The sequence below is a fragment of the Odocoileus virginianus genome, chromosome 7 (genome assembly GCF_023699985.2).
Source record: "Odocoileus virginianus isolate 20LAN1187 ecotype Illinois chromosome 7, Ovbor_1.2, whole genome shotgun sequence".
Classification (NCBI taxonomy): Eukaryota; Metazoa; Chordata; class Mammalia; order Artiodactyla; family Cervidae; genus Odocoileus; species Odocoileus virginianus.
In genome coordinates, this window is record NC_069680.1 from 83217908 (window position 1) to 83236285 (window position 18378).

An 18378-nucleotide genomic window follows, 5' to 3' on the forward strand; every position below is an offset into this window, starting at 1 on the left:
TGTGGTGAAAATTTCTGTGCCCAAATGTCCTCCAGCACACCCTTTGATTCAATAAGCAGTTTCAGATGATGACTCAATGGGAAACGTCATCAGATCAGAGTCTGTCTCCTTCGCCCTTCCATCCACGGGCTGAGACTTGGGCTTGAGTCCTTGCAAAGCTGCTGAGGTTACGGGTCTTTGTTACACATCTGTTGCCAAGAACCAAGCTTGAACCAGCCTCCTTGCCCCATCCCACCCCCAGCCCGCATCTCTCATCGAATAAGTTTTCTCACCCGGTGGTAACAGCATTCCTCGTTAGTTGGAACAAATTCTAAGTTGTTTTGCCTGAATCTAACAGAGCTCTGTCGGACCTCAAAGCTGAGGGTCCCTGTGGATGGTGGAGCGCGCGCGGCTTCTTCATCTGGGTAGGGTATATTCATTTATCAGTCACTGAGGTTTGGGGAACAGAAACCCCTCCCTCCATCTGCATCCCATCTGCATCTCCATCGCTTCTCGCCAGTACAGTGTGGTCTGCCATCCTGCTTTGGACACAGATGTGATGGGGCGTCTAGGGGAATTACACATGTTTGGGTGAGAATCCTTGAAGCGCTTCTTCCTCTCAGAGTGCGGAAGGACTGCAACGCAGCGGGCCAGCCAGGCGCGGGCAACACGGAGGACGTGGATGCAGGGGGCGCTCCGCCCGCAGGCGGCAACAGTGCCCCCAGTGGTGAGAGCAGGGAGAGCAGCGCGGAACAGCCCAGAAAGGATGGGAGCCGCCACTGGTCACCCCGGGAAGGGACGCGGAGGCCAGGTGAGTGCAGTGGGGGCCTCGTGTTACTGCCGAGGCTCCTCACGTCTCACTGGCCAACACCATGGGCTATGTTGTCATTCTAACCTCTGAGAGACCGTTCACACAGGACAAACCAGTATTGGGCCAAAAGATGCCCCCAAGTATACTGACTCATATAAGTTCTACTCAGAAGAAAACTCTATTCTGTGTGTTAGATTCAGCTTTTATCCTTTATCCATCTGTCTTCCATTACCTCAGCCAGCCATCTGTCTGCCCATCGGTCCAGTGGTGAGTCCCGTCCACCCCATCTCTCACTCCTTCAGAGACCACTGGCTCCTGTGTCTCAGTGTTAGGCTGTGTTGTAGCTCTTGATCCCTGAAGGCGCCTCCCTCCTTCTGTGAATTGACCCACCTCCTCCAAGTCCCGTGATGAGGCAGCCAGGCTCCTGCCCTCCACTGCCTGGTCACTCAGCTCTCCACTTCCTCCCCTCACACCTGACACTTCAGAGCATAAGGAAAGAGGGGAAAGGGGTGCCAGCCGATGGGGGTGGAAGTGATTTGGTCTAAGTTTGGGCTGAGTCGAAAGCTTAAAATCATGTTTCAACTAGGGCCCAACTAATTAGGCTCAATCACATGGATGAGGTTCCAAAATCCCTCTGTACTTGGAGGAGAAGGCTGGGTTAGAAAAGGCGACCCTCAGGGCTCGCAGAGGACATGCCCAATTAGACTGGGAGAGACAGATGATTGGCCTGGCTCCCACCGGCGCACTGTCCCTTGGCTTTGACCTTCAAAACCTGTCAGTGGTTTCACCTTTTGGCCTCAGTACTTTTACCATCAAGAAGCATTCATTAAGTGCCTCTTTGTGCGTGTTCCCCTGTCAGCTCTGCATCAAGGGAGTAAGTGAGGAGCAGTGCCTGCCTCCTGGAAGTGCCCAGAGCAAGGCTGGGGACTTAACTGAAATACTGAGGATGTATGTAAAGATGGGCAAGAAGATAGATAAGATTAAAGAAAGACAGATGGATGACAGATAGATAGGGAGACAGAAAGATAGATAATGGATGGATAAATATCAGTAGAAGATAGATAGATTATAGGTATATAGGGAGATTGAGGTGATATATATAATAGATAGGTGATAGATGGATAGAAAATTGATAGATAATAGATATATAGATAGCTAATTGATTGATGTGTGTGTGTGTGAGTGTTCATTTATGTCCGACTCTTTGCAACCAAATGGACTCTAGCCTACCAGGCTCCTCTGTCCATGGGATTTTCCAGGAAATAATACTGGAGTGGGTAGCCATTTCCTACTCCAGGGAATCTTCCCTACCCAGGGATCAAACCCTCATCTCCTGTGTCTGCAAACAGATTCCTTACCACTGTGCCACCTGGGAAACCCATATCTCCTATAAAGTATGAATAGCAGAGTATTTTAAAAAGAAATTTAATCTTATTAAGTTCATAGGTGGCACATGAAAGCTTTTGAGGGGATCTTCTCCGCTCAGGGATTGAACCCTGGGTCTCTCACATTGCAGGCAGATCCTTTACAATCTGAGCCACCAGGGAAGCCCCAGTTGGTTGATAGAGAGATAATAGATAATAGAAAGGTAAATAGATAATATAAAGATACATAGGTAGGTTGAGCTATTTCAAATCCTAAAAGATGATGCTGTGAAAGTGCTGCACTCAATATGCCAGCAAATTTGGAAAACGCAGCAGTGCCCACAGGACTGGAAAGTCAGTTTTCATTCCAATCCCAAAGAAAGGCAATGCCACAGAATGCTCAAACTACCACACAGTTGCACTCATCTTTCACGCTAGTAAAGTAATGCTCAAAATTCTCCAAGCCAGGCTTCAACCATACATGAACCATGAACTTCCAGTTGTTCAAGCTGGATTTAGAAAAGGCAGAGAAACCAGAGATCAAATTGCCAACATCTGCTGATCATCGAAACAGCAAGAGTTCCTGAAAAACATCTACTTCTGCTTTATTGACTACAACAAAGCCTTTGACTGTGTGGATCACAACAAACTGGAAAATTCTGAAAGAGATGGGAATACCAGACCACCCAACCTACCTCCTGAGAAATCTGTATGCAAGTCAAGAAGCAATAGTTACAACTGAACATGGAACAACAGACTGGTTCCAAATCAGGAAAGGAGTACATCAAGGCTGTATATTGTTCCCCTGCTTATTTAACTTATATGCAGAGTACATAATGTGAAATGCCGGGCTGGATGAAGCACAAACTAGAATTAAGATTTCCAGGAGAAATATCAGTAACCTCAGATATGCAGATGACACCACCCCCATGGCAGAAAGCCAAGAGGAACTAAAGAGCCTCTTGATGAAGGGGAAAGAGGAGAGTGAAAAAGCTGGCTTAAAACTCAACATTCGAAAAGTAAGATCATGGCATCTGGTCCCATCACTTCATGGCAAATAGATGGGGAAACAATGGAAACAGTAAGAGCTTTTATTTTCTTGGGCTCCAAAATCACTGCAGATGGTGACTGCAGCCATGAAATTAAAAGACATTTGCTCCTTGAAAGAAAAGTTATGACCAACCTGGACAGTATATTAAAAAGCAGAGATATTGCTTTGCTGAGAAAGGTCCGTCTAGTGAAAGCTATGGTTTTTCCATTGGTCATGTATGGATGTGAGAGTTGGACCATAAAAGAGGCTGAGCGACAAAGAATTGATGCTTTTGAACTGTGGTGCTGGAGAAGACTCTTGAGAGTCCCTTGGACAGCAAGGAGATCCAAACAGTCCATCCTAAAGGAAATCAGTCCTGAATATTCATTGGAAGGACTGATGTTGAGGCTGAAGCTCTAATACTTTGACCACCTGATGTGAAGAGCTGACTCATTGGAAAAGACCCTGCTGCTGGGAAAGACTGAAGGCGGGAGGAGAAGGGGATGACAGAGGATGAGATGGTTGAATGACATCATCAATTCAATGGACATGAATTTGAGCAAACTCTGGGAGAGAGTGAAGGACAGGGCAGCCTGGCATGCTGCAGTCCATGGGGTCTCAAACAGTTGGACACAACTGAGAGACTGAACAAGATGGATAGGTAGGTAGATGTTTGATAGATACATATACACATACACAGATATATAGAGATAAATAGGTAGATGATAGCTACTTAGTTGAAGATAGATGAGAGATGGAAGGGAGGCAGGAAGACAGGGAAGGAGAGAGAGGTAAATAGGTCGGTGGCTGAACAAAGTGACATCAGTTGCTTAGGGTGAAGAAGAGCCCCTTGCTTGCCCTGTGCCATCTGCCTGAACCTCGAGCAGAGCAGCCTCCAGTGTACGGCTGGCTCTCAGGCCAGGAGTTCCTCATTGCTTAGTTAGTTAACAGTTGTTATCACATGAGAATTCTAAGTTTCAAAAGTCACAGAAGTGATTTTCCAGGTGGGAAAATGCAAGGTAGGTTCCAAATGGAGCAGCGCCTGAGTATTTGATCTTTCTGTCTGGCGACTTGTCTGAACCAGAGAGGGGCTCGAGTCCGAGGGTGGGGGACTGTGGGGAAGGGGGTCTGGCTGGGGGATTGTGGGGGCACAGGCTTTTAAAGAGCCTGAGATGGGCATGCTGGACAGGCTCTGACTCAGTGAGACGCCTCTTCCTTTTCGTACAAGTGAAGCCATGCCGGCACTGCGTGGCCTGGAAAAGCCAGCATTCCTTCCATCCTCAGAATCCAGGCCCCATAGGTCGCGAATGTCCCCCATTTACCACCAGAGCCTGAGGCTGGGACCAGTCACAGGCTTCTGTGGCAGATGTCAAAGCTGAGTCTTCTGGAGCCCACACACCAGCTGTTCGTTTTTCACTATTGCTTCTTAAAATTGCTCCTACCAACGCCACTCTTGGCTTTGCCTGCTTTACAAGGCAACGAGGCATGCTGGTCAACAGCGCCTGTGGGCCTCAAGACCATGAGCCCCCACCTGCAGTCAGAGTCAGCCTCAGGCTCTGCACTCAGCTTTTGTCCTGCTCTCGAGACTCTGAGTCTCTAGAGTATCTGAGGCTTTGGAGCAAACCCACTCTGAGCCACTCCTCGTCGCATGCCCCCCGTCCCACCATCACCCTATTGTACCAAGTGCATCCTTGCTGTGGTCATAAAATGTAATAAGTAACAGTCCTCCAGTACATACTGTGTGCCAACCCTCCGCAGGACCCTGACAGGCTTCCCTAGTAGCTCGGATGGTAAAGAAGCTGCCTACGATATGGGAGACCCGGGTTCGATCCTTGGGTCAGGAAGATCCCCTGGAGAAAGAAATGGCAACCCACTCCAGCATTCTTGCCTGGAGAATCCTATGGACAGAGGAGCCTGGCGGGCTACAGTCCACGGAGTCGCAAAGAGCTGGACACGACTGAGAGACTAGCACACATACTTCCCTGTGCTCATCTTGCAGCTGAAGAAACCAGGGCAGAGAAATTCAGTCACTGAACAGAGAAGCTCAGTCACGGGGCAGAGAAATCACCAGCTAGGAAGCAACTGATCTGGGATTTGTAGTCAGGCAAGATGGCCCAGTGCCTGCAGTGCTAACCCCCGGCACGGCCCCGTTACTCTGGTCCTGGGACTCTACCTCTGCTCATCAAATGCAGCCTTTGTCCCCGAACGTGATGGAGCCACTCACCCAGGCTCCTTCTTCCAGCACTCATCTCTGCTGCTCCCGCGGTCCGGGCCCTGTGTGACTTTATTCCCTGGCTGAGGGCTCCTCTTACAACTGGTCTTCCTCGGGTTCACAGTCAGGCCCAGCTGACACCCAGCCCTTCCTGACTCAGCTGCCCAGTTTCCTGTAGGTCCCACTGTGGTCTGGGCAGGTGAAAGGTTGCGGTTGCAAGCCGTGCGCTATGCCAGGAGTTGTGGCCTCTGGAGGAGAGGAATTCGATCCGGGGCCAGAGACGAGGCTTGACCACTTGGAGCTTTTCTGTAGCAAGGTTTTATCCAAGTATAATAGAAACAGGGAACGCTTCTAACAGAGACATCAGAAGGGACAGAAAGAGTGCCTGCTTGCTGGTTTTTAGCAAGGTGTCTTATGTCTGTTAGCAAGCTGCTGACCAGATAAGAGACACCTCTAGGCTGAGGGAGTTTCACCAGGCCCCTCTCCCACAATGTGCATTTTTGATATAGAATGGCACAAGGTATGTCATCCCCGACCATAAAACAATGGACATGAATACTGGTTTGTTGAGCCATTATCAGCCCAAGGTTTGAGAAAAGACAAAGAAAAGGTTGTCTTAGACAGAACTGGTTTTGTCAACAGAGAAGGGCAAAAAATACGTCTGCCACTTGCAGCTTATTTCCTCCTGCTGCTTGGGGACCTGTGGCCTCCCTGCTGAGGCTGTTAACACTCTCACAGGGATGGGGCACGCGGAGCAGACACATGTCCCTCCCTGTGCTCTAGGAGAAGCTGACCGTCTGTGGAAAGAAAGCCTTGCACCCCCAGGAAGTTATCCTAAGCCTGGTGCCCCCTGCGGAGGGTCAGAGAGCTGGGAGGGAGCCCACCACGCCCTCTCCACCCCCAAGATAGGAAGAGCCACTCTCCTGCTCTCTGGCCATTCAGGCAGCCCTGACAACTGCACAAATCATGAGTCTCTTTTCCCCATACCTGCCAGGTGATGGCGTTTTAACTTAGGACGTCTTTCTGTTGAAGGATGGCTTCCGTATCTCTCAGAACTGACCTGTGTTCCTTTGCTATAGGGCCACTGTAACAAAGTACCAGAAACTCAGTGGCTTCAACAAAAGACTGCCTCCCAGCTCTGGAAGTCCAAAATCAAGGTGTTGGCAAGGTGGATTTCCTCCGAGGCTGGGAGGGAGAGTGGGTCCCTAGCCTCTCCCCTGGTTTCTGGTGGTTTGCTGGCAACCTCGGGCATTCCTTACCTTGTAGAAGCTTCATCCTGATCTCTGCCTTCATCTTCACATGGTGCTCTCCCGTGTGCATTTCTGTGTCCAGATTCCCCTTTATTAAGGAAATTAATCACCTTGGAGTAGGCCCCCCTACTCCCGTATGACCTCATCTTAAGGAATGATACCCATTACAGCCCTGTTTCCAAACAAGGTCACCCCCTGAAATTCTGGGATTAGGACCTCGGCGTATGGCCGGCAGGTCCCAGCTGAGCCTCACCTGGCCTGTAGGGCTCCCCATGACTGCCGTCTCGGACTCTCTGTGACCCGCTCCTGCTGGCTCACACTCCCAGCCTTAGAAGCCCCCCTGCCCCTCAGTCATCCCAGGTGCTGCTCGCCCCAGAGCTCCTGCTGCTTCCTCAGGCTGGACGTGCTGCCCCCAGGCGGATCAGTCCCCCGCTCAGCCTCTGGCCAGATGCCTCCTTCTCAGGGAGGCCCCGGCCAGCTGAACCACCTGCCTCCCCCACCCTGCCACTGGGTCCCCTGGGTCAGGGCCTGGGAGCCGCCCTCCCCTGTAGGAGGGCAGCACAGCGCTGGGGGGGAGGGGCGGGGGGCTTGGTGGCAGCCCTCACTTCCCAGGGTGGGGGACATGAGCACACACGGAGAGTGTGACCCACTGTCCCCACACTGCCGTGCCTGACAAGGGGCCTGTGCCTGTGTAGACGGCACATCTACCTCCATCCACACCTCCCAGCTGCTCCTTGCCCAGCCTCAGGCCTCGGGTACACACACCTGCAGGAAGGCCCAAGGCTCACCTGGGGGGGGGACCCTGGGGCAGGTCTGGGCAGGCTCTGGGTTCAGTCCAGGCCTTCCAGAGAGCCCGGGGCCTATCGCGTGGTGGCAGGAGTGTGTGGGAGCCAGTCAGCTTGTCCCTTGTCCCTGCCACTTCCTGGTCCTGTGGGGAGAGATGTAATGGGAAAAGGGGGTGCCGAGGGGAACCCTCTAAAGTGCCAGAGGGCACCCAGGGCTAAGGTGGTGCTCTGCACAGGCCTAGTGATAGAGCGGACGGTCCCCTCCCAACTCAGCCTTTCCTGCTAAGTCTTCTCTGGAGGCTGGGTGGGGTCTCAGGCCCTCGGGTCATGGAATTTCCAAGTGGAACTCAGCAGTTGCCAGCTTCCATCCCAGCCAAAAGCAAAGAGCCAGGGCTGCTGATTCCACCTACCAGCTTGACCTTGTGCCCCAAGCCCCCTGCCAGAACCCCTCATCTAGCTTTAGAAGATACTCCAGATCCAAGGCTGATCCTCTCCTGGTGATGCCTTGAGGACACAGTGCTGGCCACACCGAGTGGGCCTAGTCTTGGGGAGGAGGGCCCCCAGAGGCAGCTGCCTGTCTTCCCTCCCCCAGAGGAGGACCACGCCAGGTCCCCCGCAGGCTCTCCCTGCCCTGGAACATCCCAGCCTCTCCCGATGCAGCCCAGCTGGTCCCCACCTTTCAGGCCATCTGGCTCAGGGGCCCTGACCGGGCCCAGTGGACTGAGAGGCGCGACTCCAGGAGAGGGAACAGCACAGACGGCCCCTCCTGCTCTCCAGCTCGGCCCAGCACCCCCACAACCCCCCACCTCAGCAGCTGCCTGGGGCAAGCCTTCCCCAAAACTCACCAGGGGACGTCGCAGCCGCTAGCATCAGCCAAACACCTGTTCTGTGGGGCTGGGCAGGGCTGGAGTCCAAACTTGCCCTCAAAAGGATGAACGTGTGAGATGGTTTTCTGGAAACCAGTCCCTGAGGCTCACAGGCTCGCCCCGAGACAGGAAGGGAATCTGAGGACATCTGGGGCAGGGCAGGCCCCCAGGAGACATCTGGAAAGGCCCAGAGTTGGTCTCGAGAGAGACACCCTGCCTCCCTGACACACAGCACACAGACTCCTCTTCCTGCCCCTGGAAAATGAATCGCCCCTTGTTTTCACTACCACTGTGGTTAAAGCCACGTGGGGACATCGGCACCTTTGGCTGTGGTTCATGGCACCCTCTCGCTCCCTGGGGAAGCTCAAGGCCGGGACCCCATCGTCCCTTCTCTCCATGACCTTGGCAGTTAGAGACACGCCCTCCTATAAGTAAGTACCACATTGGGGTCTGGGAATCACAGAACAGAGCCCAAGATGGGAAGCTTCCCATGGGCTCCCCGGCTGCATCCCTCAGCCCCTGATAAACACGGGTACTCAGGGAGCATCCGTGCTGTGCCTCAGAGGAGAGCTGCCTCCTGGCTCAGGCTTCCCAAGCCCAGCAACACCCACCTCCCCCACCCACACCAGTCTTCTCCTCCTCAGCTGGTGCAGAGAGTGGTGGTGGGGGGGCTTCCCTGTTCTCTTGGCACAAAGCTTTCAGTTACTGAGGCCCCGAGTGCAGTAGCCGCTGAGACCTCAAGGGCACAGGCCCCCACAGGGAGCCCCACGTAATGACAGGCAGCCCTGCCTGGCTGGCCAGTCTATCCTCAGCTTCCTGTACCTGCCACCAAAGACTCTTCCCAAATGATGCAGCCAGTGGTGCGATGCCTGAAGGTTCCTGGAAGAGGGAGGGCAGCTTGGGAAGCCCCCACACCCCGCCACTCCCAGTAGGATGGTGTCCTGTGCTGGGCAGATGTTGGGTTTCCTTTCAGCCTCCGGCTTCTCTGGCCTCCTTCTCACCCTCCCTTCAGCTGAATCAAACCAGTGCATCCACAGATTCCAGAAAGGAAGCCAGGAGCCTGCTCAACCAGCGCAGGAAAGTTAGAGGCTGGTCTCCAGTCTTGGGAGGATGTTCCTGATCCTGGATCTTTGTGCTTGAGCTGGAATAAAGGAAGACAGCTTCCCAGCTCCCTCTCTATAGCTTCCCCGCGCCAAGTCTGCAGGGGCACATGCCGGGGGGCTGGAGAGGGTTCAGCCTCTAGGTCAAGGCATTTTGAAGCTTCCCACATGCCATAGGAGGGAACCACACAGCCAAAGGTCTCGAAGTCCCCGTGTGGCTTTAACCACAGTGGTAGTAAAAACAAGGAGAGAATTTCATTTTCCAGGGGCAGGAGGAGGTGTCTGTGTGCTGGGGGTTGGGGAGGCAGGTTGTCTCTTTCTTATACAGCATAGTTCTAATAACCAAGAAGCCCTGCTGTTGTTGTTTAGTTGCTAAGCCGTGTCCGATTCTTTGATCCCATGGACTGTAGCCCACCAGGCTCCTCCATCCATGGAACTCCCCAGGCAAGAATACTCGAGTGGGTTGCCATTTCCTCCACCAGGGGATCTTCCCAACCCAGGGATTGAATTCATGTCTCCTGCACTGGCAGGTGAGTTCTTTACCACTGAGCTAGCTGGGAAGCCCTAAGAAGCCCTGTGCCCACCCAAACTCGGGATAGGTCTGTTCCTAGTCAGGGGTTGAAGAAGCTCTGGGTTTCAGTGCGAGGTGAGTTTTGCAGTCTGAGTTCTTATTTGCCAGTGTGCAAGCAACAAGCCTGCAGAAAGGATGCCGTCAGAGGCAGGGCAGAGGGTGGAGGCCACCACATGATGCCACGCAGGCAACCAGGGGTGCCCAGTGCGCTGCATCCTGCAGGAGGGCGTCCCTGGGCAAGTGCCCAAGCAGGGTATGACACAGAAGCCTGGCTAAGCAGCAGTGACCGAGATGTTCTCAAGGGTGGGTGTGAACCAAGTTCTAAGAACAGGGATCTTGTTTTACTCACAGTGCCCAAGGCTCAGTGCCCATAACTGGGGTCCCAAGTGTCCCTCCCCGATCCTGCCTCAGTTCCCAGCTGAGTGTCCCCATCCTGGTCCTTGCTGGATTCTCAGAGGACTGGGGTCCCAGGTGGCCACACCTCATGCCCGGCAGCCCGGAGCTCACTGTGCAGCCCCAGAGGTGGCTGACAACCTGTAGACTTCTCACTGGAAGGGGACTCAGCCCACTGGTGGAGGCTGGTGGCCTGGTGGCTCAGAGAAGTTAGGAATTCATAACTAGTCACCAATTCAATGGACATGAACTTGGGCAAACTCCAAGAGATGGTGAGGGACAGGGAGGCGGCTTGGCATGCTGCAGTCCATGGGACTGCAAAGAGTCAGACACAGCTTGGCAACTGATCAACAACAATAACAAGTAATCTGACACCCCAATTGGACAGAAAGACTTATCTCTTCTATCCTATTCTAAGGATTTGCACCACCACTTTTCATTAGCCTCTTGATGAAAGTGAGAGAGGAGAGTGAAAAAGCTGGCTTAAAACTCAACATTCAGAAAACTAAGATCATGGCATCTGGTCCCACCACTTCATGCAATAGATGGGGAAACAATGGAAACCATGACAGATTTTATTTTCTTGGGTTCCCCAAATCACTGCAGATGGTGACTGCAGTCGCAAAATTAAAAGACACTTACTCCTTAGAAGAAGAGCTATGACAAACCTAGATAGCACATTAAAAAGTAGAGAGACATTACTTTACCAACAAAGCTCTGCACAGTCAAAGCTATGGCTTTTCTAGTAGTCAAGTATGGATTGAGAGTTGGACCATAAAGAAAGTTGAGCACCGAAGAACTGATGTTTTTGAACTGCGGTGTTGAAGAGGACTCTTGAGAGTGCTTTGGACTGCAAGAAGATCAAATCAGTCAATCCTAAAGGAATTCAACCCTGAATATTCATTGGAAGGACTGATCCTGAAGCTCAAGCTCAAGCTCCAATACTCTGGCCACCTGATGCCAAGAACTGACTCATTTGAAAAGACCCTGATACTAGGAAAGATTGAAGGCAGGAGGAGAAGGGGACAACAGAGGATGAGATGGTTCGATGGCATCACTGGCTAGATGGACATGAGTTTGAGCAAGTTCCAGGAGTTGGTGATGGACAGGAAAGCCTGGCGTGCTGCAGTCCATGGGGTCACAAAGAGTCAGACACAACTGAGTGACTGAACTGAACCACCACTTTTGAGATAGCAATCAGAGAGAGAGGAATAATGCCGGAATAATGAACCAAGGAGGGTAATTTATATAGAATTTCAACTCAGGCTCTTAGGAGGTTTGCCCTAGAATCGCTTATAATTTGATAATGAAGTAATTGGCAAAATAAGTTAAACTACAAAATAATAAGTAGCATGAATGCATTCAGTTTGGTTTCTTGTTCCATTTGCAAAATTAATTTAAAAAAATCAAGAGCAACCAAAAAAACCTCAAGAAAATCTGAAGCAATTTGGGGAGAGGGTTACCCCATCTTGCATAGAACACAGACCAGTCCCCTCTGACACACAGACGGGCCTTTGTCCCTTTGTTACTGAAATGAGCTAAGTCCCCCACCAAGTATGGGTGGTCTATCCAGCATCAAAATCACCATCTTGTGGATGACTTTGGAGTATTTTGGGGCAGCAATCAGCGTTACAGGATAAATCAGAAACAGATGTTTGGCCTTGCCAAACTGAATAAACTAACAAATCACCATCTCTCTTCTTAATTCTGATTCGTCAGGGTCCCTTTCTCCCTCTTTCTTCCTCTGCAAGAGTAAGTACTCAGCAGGGATGATCAGATGAGCCCCAGCCTGGGTAGGGCCCCAGCTGCCTGCACTCACCCAGGGAACCTGACTCCAGTCCTGCACTGTGAGCACCCCAGTTTCTTGGACGGGCAGGAGGGAGCCAGGTGGGAACCCCAGTGCCCTCTGAAACTCGGCATCCACTACCACAGTGGGCAAATGGCACTAACGTTAAAGTCAGGAGGCCCCTTTCAGCCAATCCAGGGCAGTGGGAGGAGCAGGGCTTGGGGGGACCCAGGGGATGTCCACAGTAACGTCTCTCCCCATATTGAGTGCAGTAAGTCAGACAGAGAAAGAGAAAATATCCTATGACACTGCTTTAAAAAAAAAAAAAAAAGGTACAAATGAGCTTATCTACAAAACAGAAATAGAGTCACAGACATAAAAAACAAACATGGTTACCAGCGGGTGAAGCAGGAGCAAGGATAAATTGGGAGATTGGAATTGACATATATGCACTACTATATATAAAAGAGGTAACTAACAAGGACTATACTGTATAGCATAGGGAACTCTACTCAGTATTCTATAATAACCTATATGTGAAAAGAATCTTAAAAAGAGTGGATGTGTGTATGTGTATAACGGAGCAACTTTGCTGTGCGCCTGAAGCTAACACAAAGTTGTAACAACTATGTGTCTGCTCAGTTGCTTAGTCAGCTCTGACTGCGATCCCATGGACTGTAGCCCACCAGGTTCCTCTGTCGTGGGATTTTACCAGCAAGAATACTGGAGTGGGTTGCCATTTCCTCCTCCAGGGGATCTTTCTGACCCCAGGATCAAACTCTCATCTCCCGCATCTCCTGCATTGGCAGGTGGATTCTTTACCACTGCGCCATCTGGGAAGCCCATGTAAATCAACTATACTCTAATAAAAATTTTTTTTAATTAAAATGTGTCACTCATGTGGTCCCATGGACAAATATAAACATTTCAGCATCACCAGATTCCCTGTTAATAATTTGGGAACTTGGGATGAGTTGACAAACCTTGAGTGTACCCACACACAGCCCTCTCTATTTGTACTAATTGAATGTAACTGAGCCACTTCAGACTTGTGAGTAGGGCAACTGGTAGCACTTTGACATCACTAGCTCTTCCCTTCAAAATAATATTTATTTTTATTATTCATTTAAAAATTTTAAAAATTTAAGTATAGTTGATTAATAGTGTTGTGTTAATTTCTGCTCTACATACAGCAAAGTGATTCAGTTATACATTGTACATTCTTTTTTTCCTAGTCTTTTCCATTATGGTTTATCACAGGACACTGAATATAGTTCTCTGTGTTATACAGTAAGACCTTGTTGTTAAAATAATATTTTAAAATTAGACCCTCTGGGCTTCCCTTGTAGCTCAGTTGGTAAAGAATCAGCCTGCAATGCAGGAGAGCTGGGTTCCATTCCTGGATCAGGAAGATTTCCTGGAGAAGGAAATGGCAACCCACTCCAGTAGTCTTGCCTGGAGAATCCCATGGACAGAGGAGTCTGGAGGGCATAGTGCATAGTGCATGGGGTCAAAAGAGTCAGACTTAAGGACTAAACCACCTGGTGATTAAGTTAAGGAATTCAGCATTCCAGCAAGCACAAGCCTTCCTCCACCGGCCTGGTCTCTACAACTGCAGAGGTGGGCCCAGCACTTTAAAGCCTCCCCACTCACAGCCCCCAGAGATGTGCCTGGACCAAATCCTTGGGCAGTCCAGTCCTTGTGTCAAAATGGCCTTGTTTCAGTGATTCTCAGCAAGAGCTAGGCCGGGAGTGACCCCCCGAGGGGAAGGATGGCTGGCCAAAGGGAGCTGGGAGCCCCTCCAGTCCACTGGGAGCCCAGACAGACATGGGAACCTGGGTGACCCTGTGAGCCTGAGGAGAGCTTCCTCTCAAAGACCTTGATCTTAAGGGAAAGCTTTTTAGAAAATAAAGGCCACAGTGTGTGTGGCTCAACCCTTTTTTTTTTTTAACACCACTTTTTGAAGGCAACTACAAATGATCTAAACCTGAGTGTTTTTCCTCATGCTTCCAGGGACATGAGACTTTGGTGTGAAAGCCAGGACAAGCCGGGCAAATTGGACAGGCCCATACCCCCAGCTGCTGCTCCCCACAACAATGCCCACACCCCACCCTTCAGTTCTCAGGCCTTAGTGGAGGCCCGGCCTGGGCTCCCAGCCCTCCGTCCCGGCCCAGAAGGCAGGGGACAACCTGGCTCTCTAGGGTTCCAGAGCAGGCCTCCCACCTCACCTCGAAGATGCTGACGTTAGGGACCACCTGCCATGGCAACCTGGTCTGGTCTGCTTGCTTTTTCTCAATTTCCCATTTTAGAAAGCTCTGGTTAACTAGATGAATGGCCTTTTGAATGCTCCTGCTTTCCCCTTCTTTCTCTTTAATTCCCTGTCTTATGGGTTTTTTAATTTATAGTTGATTTACAATGCCGTGTCAATTTTAGGTGTACAGCAAAGTGATGCAGTTGTACATACATACTCTGTGCGTGCGTGTGTGTGCGTGCGCGCATATGTGTGTGTGTGTGTGCACGTGTGCATGTGTGTGTGTGTGTGCACGCGCGCTCAGTTGTGTCTGACTCTTTTCCATCCTATGGACTGTATGTAGCCCACCAGGCTCCTCTGTCCATGGAATTTTCCAGGCAAGGATACTACAGTAGGTTTCCATTTCCTCCTCCAGGGAATTTTTCTGACCCAGGGATCGAACCCATGTCTCTTGTGTCTCTTGCATTGGCAGGCGGATTCTTTACCACCTGGGAAGCCCAAACATATATACAAACATATTGGGCTTCCCTGGTAGCTCAGACGGTAAAGCATCTGCCTGCAATGTGGGAGATCCCAGTTCGATCCTTGGGTCGGGAAGATCCCCTGGAGAAGGCAATGGCAACCCACTTCAGTACTCTTGCCTGGAAAATTCCATGGACTGAGGAGCCTGGTAGGCTACAGTCCATGGGGTCGCAAAGAGTCGGACATGACTGAGCAACTTCACTTTCACTTATATATATGTGCTTTCTCGGATTCTTTTCCCATATAGGTTATTATAGAGCATTGAGAAGAGTTCCCTGGGCTGTACAGTAGGGCCTTGCTGTTTATCTGTTTTGCTCTGCTTTCTTTTAAAGGCAGGAGAAAAGGCAGGAGTCAGTCCGCCCAGGCCCACAGGGCCTTAAGCCAAACGCCGCCCGTCCCGCGCGCCTGCGGCCCGGTGGCGGGCAGCCGCCCGACCTTCCTGCAGACGTCCACGTCGGTTCACGAGCTGGCGCCGCGGCGCTCGGGCAGCCGGCTGTCCCTGTGCCCCTCGGCCGCGTCGCTGCACTCACAGCCCCCAGCCGCCCCTGCCGCCGGCCCCCTGAGCGTCCGAGAGCGGGCCGAGGCCCTCCTCAGGTCCAGCCTGGGCTCGTCCACCAGCTCCACCCTCAGCTTCCTGTTTGGCAAGAGGAGCTTCTCCAGCGCGCTGGTCATTTCCGGGCTGTCTGCTGCCGAGGGGGGCAACACCAGTGACACCCAGTCTTCCAGCAGCGTTAACATTGCCTTGGGCCCCTCGGCCAGGGCCGCCAGCCAGTCCACACGGGTGAGGGGCTAGGGGGCGGGGAGGGCTCCTGGCCCGAGGACTCGGGCTCCCTCCTGCAGGCTCCCGTTACCTCCCCCGTAGCGTTTGCAGAGTAACAGACCAGTGGTGAGATTAGGAGCTGGAATGTCTGCGCTCTGAAGCCGACAGGAGACATCACCCCGGTCCTGTAGTAGTGGCCCCTGAGCAGGCGTTATTGCAGGGAGCCCGAAGGCAGAGTCCCCTCTGCCCTGAACCGGGGCTGTGGGGGCAGGCTTCCATGGGCCCAGGGTAAAGGACCCGTTGTAGTCCTTCTCTTTTCACATTCCTCTGGCTGGAGGGAGAGGAAAGGACATATGTACACCAGCCTGGTGGGCAGATCCTCACCAATTCCTCGCCACTAGATTTCATTGTGAAGCTGCTGAGATGGCCTTCTGCTTTATGCAATTAAATGTTAGAGAGTTTTGAGGACTTCACCCAAATAAATCGTTAGGTATCTAGAATCCCTAGCTAGCTGGCATTGGATGAATCCCTGAGCGTCACAAGTAAGTATACACATAAATGCCCAGCCTTTCTCTTCTGTAGGGGAAGAATAGGAGACATTAAGGCAAAAGCCAGCACCAGCTTGGATGCCTGCAGTTCCGTTCGAACATTCGGCACTGTCCTGTCTGCAGTGGAGCTGAGTCACAGCCCGCCGGCCTGTGGTTCCGGGTGTGGGTGCTTGGAGGTGGATGATGAGGGCCTGGCCCTCCCGCTCCGCCCCCAGAAGCCACACAGTGGCACCCCAGTCCCCTTGAAGCCAGGGCCAGTGTGACCTGCCCTAAGAGCCTGGGGGTTGCAGCCTTCAGGGCAGGGTTATGAGCACCCTGGAGCCCCAGGTTACTTCAGGGGTTTAACCCAGTTTAGTTAGACAACTAAATGTGAACAAATCTCCTTCCCTTTTTCTCAATTCCTCAATAACAATGCATACCTTTCTGCCACCCCCAGTATGTGTTTATGACAATCTGTGGGTGCAGTTCTGGGATTCTGGAAAATTCTCTCTCCCTCTCTCCCACAAGGATGGCTGAGTCTTTGGGACCACATTCAGCCAGAATAAAAAAAGCCTCGGTATTACTGTTTGGGATTAAACCTGCAGGATTTAGCAGGGGTGCAGGGCTGTGTATATGAAGTGACATTGACCCAAACTCAGAAAATCCCGGCTCACAAGTGACTTTTTACCCAAGGTCATCTCTTTGCAGATTACCCGAGAAAAGGTCCCTGTATGTAGAGGCACCCCTCTCACTGTATTAGACTCGTGACTGGGACTGCATGGCCCTTCCTCAAGTCCAGCTGCCTTTGGTCCTCTGTAACTGTACTTTACCTTAGACTCTGACCCCGTGTCCCTGCCACACTACCAGCCGGCACCTGCAGCTGTGAGATAGTCATCAGGGGAGGTGATCAGCTTGGCTGAGCATAAAACTCGCTTCTCTTTTCTCTTCGGAAGCACTTCTCTGAGCCTGGCGAACACTCGGAGGTCACTGAGCAGGGGCTGCTCCGAGATCACCACGTGGCCGAGAACCTGGGGGTGATGTGCAGAAGAGCGAGCCAGGAGGACATGGGCCTGGACGACACGGCCTCCCAGCAGAGTGCTTCCGACGAGCAGTAGCCGAGTTCGGGCCAGAGGAGCTGTGGTGTAGGGGAAGGACCAAACCCCCTGGCTTCCCCCTTGCACTCCCCAAACCAAACAGAGCACAGAGTTTGAGCCAGATGTGTCCTACGGAAAAATGAATGCTGTGTAGAAAACAGAGCAACTCGATCTCAGGTTCTTGAAAAATCTCTCACGTGATAAAAACAAACCTTGACACCAGGTCCCCCTCTCCTTTGACTTCTGTGGCCCGAGTGGTGGGATGCAGGAGGCACCCTTCCCAGGACTGGACGATTCAAACAAAAGCCATGTAACATCTTAAGACAACTCAAGCAGAGCACATAATTCCTTCCTGCCCTGATGATAAGAAGACAGCTGCATGCTAAACAACTGGCATTTTACACTCACTGTTACCGTGAAAAAGCAGCAGACAGCAGTGCGTATCACACCATGAGCTGGTCCAATGCACTAATGTTCAATCTATGTGTAAACATCTCACTTCTTGATAATATTTATGCAGATGTTAAATATAAACCAGTGACAGCTTTACTGCAAAAATCGTGACAGTGCATGCAGTCACATCCAAAACATCCTGTGAAAGGAGCCAAATGCCCCCAGCAATGTGCGTGTAGAAGTTTAGTCAAGGCAGGCCACAGAGAGCCACCTAGGAATGATGCTAACTGCAATAACAGCAACTTCCTGCAGGAAGCCAGGCCCCATCTCTCCTGGCGTTCCTGTGTGCTTCCCAGGAATGCATACTTGTTTCCAAGCCAAGCAATCCTTAATGTGTCACAGGACATTTGCACATACTTTGTTTTTGGAATTAAAATGTTTACAGTTATTGCTGTGTCCGGTTGTTTGAGTTCTACTAAACTTTTATTTAAAAAAAAAAAAAAAAAGATCCTTCACTGTAAGAATGACATTTAGGCAAATTATTTTTTTGTTTTTTACAAAGTATAATTTACAATGTTGTGTTAGTTTCAGGTGTACAGCAAAGTGATTCAGTTATATGTATATTATTATTCAGATTCTTTTTTTAATTACTTTTTAAATTGAAGTATAGTTGATTTAGAATGT

The 18378-nt window shown here is 51.1% G+C and overlaps 1 protein-coding gene across 5 annotated transcripts in view; it reads left to right on the forward strand.

Moving 5' to 3' along the window:
• PCNX2 (pecanex 2) overlaps positions 1 to 18142 on the forward strand; it is a 296271-nt gene extending 278129 nt beyond the window's left edge. For 4 of the 5 annotated variants that reach the window (XM_070471076.1, XM_070471078.1, XM_070471079.1 and 1 more), the window contains 3 exons: positions 603 to 790; positions 15253 to 15701; positions 17161 to 18142. In XM_070471076.1, the coding sequence (XP_070327177.1) occupies positions 603 to 790; positions 15253 to 15701; positions 17161 to 17322 (799 nt within the window). In that variant the 3' untranslated portion in view covers positions 17323 to 18142. The other variant, XM_070471080.1, reaches the window with a different exon arrangement.
• Positions 18143 to 18378: the final 236 nt, after the last annotated feature.